The 6,926-nt window shown below is 35.2% G+C and overlaps 1 protein-coding gene across 1 annotated transcript in view; it reads right to left on the reverse strand.

The window, feature by feature from the left end:
- The window catches only part of LOC125649211 (insulin gene enhancer protein isl-1-like), a 30,612-nt gene extending 28,715 nt beyond the window's left edge, over positions 1–1,897 (reverse strand). The window contains exon 1 of the mRNA XM_048876545.2: positions 1,166–1,897. Coding sequence (XP_048732502.1) covers positions 1,166–1,172 — 7 coding nt within the window. The 5' untranslated portion in view covers positions 1,173–1,897. The remainder of the gene's footprint in view (positions 1–1,165) is intronic.
- Positions 1,898–6,926: the final 5,029 nt, after the last annotated feature.

Consider the following 6,926-nt stretch of genomic DNA (forward strand, 5'->3'; position numbering starts at 1 on the left):
GATGATAATAATTTTCTAATTATTTCATCATTATCTGGTTGCATGATGTCAATTGTTCACGGAATTTTCCGTTACAATATGAGCAATTGTTAATTTTCTGCTGTGAAAGAATTAATTTCGGAAATAATTAGATTTCATTTTTTTTCTTTTACACAGAGCAGTCTAAAGTTACAGCATTTGACCAAATGGATATCTTTTTGTTTTAAATTCCTGATACTACATAAAGTCCTCCTATATATCACCTTTCGTTTTATAAATCGTACAAGCATAGGAGATAAAATCAATCGTAAAATAAAATCAACCCGAAAATTTTGTTGCCTTTATAGAAAGTTAACGTACATGAATTGTAATTGATATTTATTTATTTATTTACTTATTTATTTCTTTATTCCCATTTCTTTTACGACAAGAACTCGAAGTCTATATTTTACTTTGGATATTTTTTCAATGTAAATATTACTAGGCACTTTTGAATACTGATGTATTGATTAACAGATTTAATTTCAATAATTCAAAAAGTAATTATAATGCTGTTAATGTACACAGGAGGTACTGTTTTAATCCGAGATGAAAACATTTAATTTTTATTGATAAGCTCAGAGACTAAAAAAGACATGATAACTTCAAAGATAAAACACTAGAATAAATCACTAAGGAAAACCGGAGTTATTATATATTAAAAAAATAAAAAGCAATTTTCCTTATGAAAGGTAATGTTGAATTAGATATATTCGCTTTATGTCGTAAGCTACAAATCTGCATTAAAATTTCATTATTGTATTCCAATAAAAGTTGCTGAAAATCCCACAGTGATAAATGCATTGCAAAGATGTTGTCACACTCTCGGAAGAAAATCATGCTCTGACGCCTTGACATCAAAGAAAATAGTTCCTAGAATATTCATGCGCTATAAACTATTGAGATCACTGACTTGATCGTCTGATACAATCATAGCTAATTACACAGTTTCACTTCATCAATATTTCAGAATTACGATAGAATTACGAAATGGTTTGCTCAAAGAAATCCTCTTGAATGTCATCCTCAAGAAGATTAAATGGTTATGTAAAATCTCTATTTTTTAAAAGGGGAAAAAATTAAAAAGTATATGCCATTTGACTCAAAGCTGCCTTTCTTTGCGGTTTTTTTTTCCTCCGGGTCTTACCTGGCATCCAGGTGTGTTGTTTTTTCTTGTGACCCGACGTTCAGGTAACTTGCTGGGTGTTGCTTCGCCAGAAGGCTTGTTTATTTCTCGCGGCGTCTTGGGTCTGCAGACGGTCGCGTCTTCGGCAAAACTTTTGACTTTTTGCAAACTGAAGACAGGAATCACCACATACACTTCGCATTCTTAAAATGCCCAAACACTCTATGTTTGTTTTAGTACGGATCTTCATGTTACTTTTCCAAAGTTTAGATTTTCGTTGACGTGCGAAATTAGGATATGCTCGACCATATATCCAGAAACTTTCATCATGATGAACGTGTGATATTTGTAATTAATGATAAATTCCATGTTTGCTGTGAGCACATCGGGAAAAAAAACACGATGAAAATTTGCCCATGTTTTAAAAAAGCGTGTCGGATTCCTCTTGCGAATATTTGCCTGCAACTGTTGAATTTATCTTCACAAATGAAAGTGAAATATTTAAGATAGATTTGATGGTCTGCCTTTAACATTGAGGCATAAATAATTTTGCCAATATCTAGATGAGAATTCCATTAACTTAAAGTCCTAGGGGGCCCTGAAAATCCAAAACACCGCTCATACATTTAGTATTTTACACGATTTTGCACTAAACATATACAAACAAGATGCATTTACTGGTTAACACGATTTCGCTGTTCTCAAAAGATGAAGCGTCACCATCGCTTACTGAAAGTCAAAAGAATAAAAAAATCGATTCATTTTTGATCTCCTTAATAGCGCCTATAATTGTGATGGGTTCAAAGTAATTTTGGTGAAATGCATTATTATCTAATGTACACATGAGAAATAGAAGCAAATGCACATATCAAAATTTATTATTTACTTTCCGTAAAACTACCGCCGTCATTAGAAATATTGGAAGCACTTGCCTCTCGAAAGCTATGCCAGAGCTTTCTGCGAAATGTTGATGCATGCTTTCACTTAGCGAAAGTTCCATTTGCGAAATTTGCTAATGGCATCGCTTAATGGACGGCAAAGAAGCCGAGCGAAAGATCGCATCTCCATTAATTCATTAACAGTCCGTCTGATGCAGAGGCCAGGGAGCTATATGTTACGGACATCATTCAAGCTAGTTTTCACAAGAGTCAAAACGACGAAAGCAACGACCATTTTATGTGAATTAACACCGAGGAAATTCGGAATGTTGACCGACGAACTTTCCTACGAATATCATTCAAGTCATGTTTGCAAAAAAAAAATACCATGAAAATTAGAGAGATGACGTCAAACCTAGTTGATTTGATAGATTGGTTTTCGGTAAGAAATACAACGTAATGTACCGGAAGTAATTGAGGACGTTTTTATTTTAAAAAATGAAAGAAAGAATATTGACAACGCTCAAGTTCAGTTTTCAAATAAATTGGATCAGTGGTGTGGAGGAATCTTAGAGTAATGTGTGTTTTGTGTCTAAATCGTCTGATCGAATAGTTATAAAACGCGCACAGGACCTGCATGGTTGGGATTTGTCAATGTTTTGAAAAACCTATTACGTATATGTAGTTTGTTTGCGGATAAACGGATTTTATTTTGTACATAGTAGAATATATTCAAATATTAAATCGTGTGTATGGTTGATCTGTGTGTAGAAAGAGGAAAACATGCCTGTTCAAGTAAAATTAAGTTCCTCTGTTCATATTTATGAAATAGAACAAACACTGTATGGTTTATTTTTCAGAATTTGATCGATATATAATTAAAGATGGAAATTTTAAGGTAATTGAGGTGACATTCTGTATAGTATACAATTTCAGTTTGCCATCACGGTTTGATTGTTTCGCGACATCCGTTCGGTACCTCCCTTGTTTATTCCTTGTAGTTGTATAGAATCATGTTCTAGTCATAATTGCAAAAATGCCATTGATGATGATTTATCTTCAAAAGACATTGCAAACTAATCATCTAATTGTAGTTTTATTTTGTACTCGCTATAACTCTTTAGACAATCAGCCCCGAGGGACTCCGAATCGCTCTTTCAATTGCCGTCGCAGCAATTCGGAAGCATCGTTTTTATAATCAATTTACATGAACGAGGGCTTTGATCGTCAAATGTTAATATGGTTCTTGTCAAAAATACTCATTTACACAAGGAAAAAAATTTAATCTACATTATTTCGAATTCATCACCTTGCTGCACAAAAATAAAATTAGTCCTGTTTCATCGAATTCCTTGGACTTGCAATTAATGATCATTACTCAAATCTTTCTTTTCATTAATTCTGCAGATTCATGCTCAATTTTCCAGGCACAAAAATATTTCCAAATTATGACCTTTCCCTGAAAGCATTCAAAGAACAGTCTGTGAACACATCACAATCAAACGATTAATTATTTTCCTGTCTTCTTTAATCAAATGAGAGATGATGAACTTGGCATTTAACAGCAGCCAACTTACAGCAATCTGGGCTACCTTCATTTCAACAAAATATACCATCAAAGGTTCTAGAGATGTACTACAACTTTTATTTGATTTTCTAATTTGCAGTGATCTATTTTGAGGTGCGTTTTCCGGTCAGTGTGGTTTTAGACAAACAAATTCTGGGGCCAGAAGATGTCGTTAATTTAGAATTTGAGATCGTCCAATCAGATTATAGAGATATCAAGATAATCAGAATCGGGCAAAAATCAAAGGTATATACATGTATGGTCCAATTTTTATGCTAGATTTTAATGAAGATAGCAATACTCCGGTTTTCTATGAATAGAATGAAACAAAAAAAAAAAAAAAAAAAAAAAAAAAAAAAAAAACAAGAGGCCCATGGGCCACATCGCTCACCTGAGTCACCTTGGTGCATATCAGAAGACTTTCCATATATATTTGCATGTAAAACCGTAGTCCCTATTATGGCCCCAAACCTACCCCTGGAGGCCATGGTTTTTGCAAACTTGAATCTACACTATGTCAGAAAGCTTTCATGTAAATGTGAACTTCTTTGGCCCAATGGCTCTTGAGAAGAAGATTTTAAAAGATTTTCTCTATATATTTGTATGTAAAACTTTGATCCCCTATTGTGGCCCCATCCTACCCCAGGGGGCCATGATTTTAACAAACCTGAATCTGCACTATATCAGAAAGCTTTCATATAAATCTCAGCTTTTCTGGCTCAGTGGTTCTTGAGAAGAAGATTTTTAAAGATTTTTCCTATATATTTGTATGTAAAACTTTGATCCCCTATTGTGGCCCCATCCGATCCCCGGGGCCATGATTTTAACAATTTAGAATCTGCACTATATCAGGAAGCTTTCATATAAATTTCAACTTTTCTGGCCCAGTGGTTCTTGAGAAGATGATTTTTAAATGACCCTACTCTATTTTTACCTTTTCTTGATTATTTTCCCTTGGAAGGTGGCTTGACCCTTTATTTTAACAATTTAGAATTCCCTGTACCTAAGGATGTTTTGTGCCAACTTTGGTTGAAATTGGCCCCGTGGTTTTTGAGAAGAAGTCAAAAATGTTAAAAGTTTACAGACGGACGGACGCCGGAATACGGGTGATCAGAATAGCTCACTTGAGCTTTTAGCTCAGGTGAGCTAAAAACCTATTAAATATGAAATTAAAAAAAATACGGTTGTAGGGATATAAATGAAAATAGTTTCAAAATACAACCTGTCTATTTTACACACATGTGCTTCGAAACAGCTGAGTACTGACCACGTGACTGTCTTATCGGCACACCACGTACCAATTCCCCAGCAATCCTAGGATATATGTATATCTGCATGTAACTACCCTTTAGTGTTTTACACATTATGTAGCATGATGAATTTAGCCTGATACGTCCTTACTACTATACCTACAGTCGGTGAACCTCACCGACGCCATTGTTTTCTTTCCGACCAGAGTGAAGGTGTCCGTAATGCATACATTACACAAATAAGGTCAACCGAAGATGTCCGAGAGTATGAGCTAAAAAATTCGACTTATTCCTTTTATTTTGGGGAAGAAATAAAATAGTTTACGTTGTAAGAATCATTATACATCGCCATTATAGATACACAAACCATATTAATTTGGAAACGAAAAAAAATGAATATGCAGGTACCTTAAAGGATTTCATTGATGTAGATCATTATAACACAACCCTTTCCACTGCCTCGTGAATATAAACGATTAATGGTATTAGTGTGTGTAGAATTCTCTCATTTCTACTGTCTGTTACACCCACTTCCGGGTAGTGCCTAGCTTTTTATGTTCATTACTTTTTGGCCTTTGACCTGCACTATATCTAGAGACTTTAATTCGAATTCGCTAAGCAAGTCTATTTATTTTGGGAGAAAGGTCGGTCGCGAGAAACTTAAGTGTTATAGAACGTATACACGTGACACTTTGCCATACGTACGCGACATTCGTATTCGGATAGATACAAATGTCACTTTTTTGTTTCAGTCTTTACATCAAAAGTTCAAATTTCAATCATTATTCGTATCAACTATATCCAGAGGCGGATCCAGGAATTGCAGTTACGGGGGGGGGCACTTTATGAGACAGGGGGTTTGGGGGCCACCTTGAGGCCCCAGTGGGCCCAGGGCGAAGCCCTGGCTTGAGTCCAGGAAGCGAAGCCCCCGGAAACTCCTAGATTTTACAGATTTTATAGGGCTTGAAATATGTCTCCTATTAAGTTATTTGTACTATTTTCTATCATTTTTATTAAGGTGAAATTAATAAAATGACGCAAATTTTAAGGGTTTTTGGAAAAAATTAAGTTAAATTAAGTAATTTAAGAAGTCATAAGATTTTGTCATTTATTTCTCCGGGAAAGAAAGAAATTATTGCTTCTTTTATCGTTGAGAACATTTTTCTAAACAAGATACCACGATTTACCTTAAATTTGAAAATTCGCCACTGATATCCGCTAACAATACTGATTTTAATAAAACAATACATTTCAAAGTTTCTGATACAAAGATATTCAAATATGATCTTTTCTGGCTGTTAGTTTTCAATCTGCCTATACATGTATAGTATAACTGGTCCTCATGTTTTTGTGGTGCCTTCACGAAAATGTATCATTTACAGAGAACGTGCATTGGTGACATCCGCTTTCTTTCTCCCTCTTTATTTTACTCTCAGCATTTTCATGGAACACATATACCTATACAACACTAGAATAAGCAGTGGGGCTCACTACACATACACGTCACTAGAATAAGCAGTGGGGCTCACTACACATGCACGTCTTCGTTCATCTGAAATTAAATCTCCATTGTACGAATCCATGATAATGAAATTGCACTATTACTTAAATTAATGTTGACCGGTTCCCGTAGCCTAATGGAAAGGGCATTTGCATGGCAACGGTGAGACCCGAGTTCGATTCTTAATCCCAACAAAGCATCAAACCTAAGACGTTTGAATATTAGTAAGTGACTGTTCTTTCATCAAGCACCCGGCACTAGACTTGAAAATCATGGGTCTTTCAGATAACATGCAAGGTGTCGCAATAGGCGGTGGTATGATTCGGAACCCTCACTGTCAGGGTCGTTAGCGCCGTGCATAGATCGAAATTCGTGGCCCTTCACTTAAAGCTGGTCCGTGGCAGATCCAGGGTTTGTTTAAAGGGGGCAATAGTCATGGGGCTCCTGGATTTGAGGTTTTTGGGGTTACTTCATGGATTATTCTAGCTATACTTTAAAACATTACAAAATCAACACATAACAAGAAATATTCTATGCTCTATTTGTATGTAATATTCCAAATTTCATACTTTTGCTGTTGTTCTAC

Source organism: Ostrea edulis, chromosome 5, assembly GCF_947568905.1.
Source record: "Ostrea edulis chromosome 5, xbOstEdul1.1, whole genome shotgun sequence".
NCBI classification, from domain to species: Eukaryota; Metazoa; Mollusca; class Bivalvia; order Ostreida; family Ostreidae; genus Ostrea; species Ostrea edulis.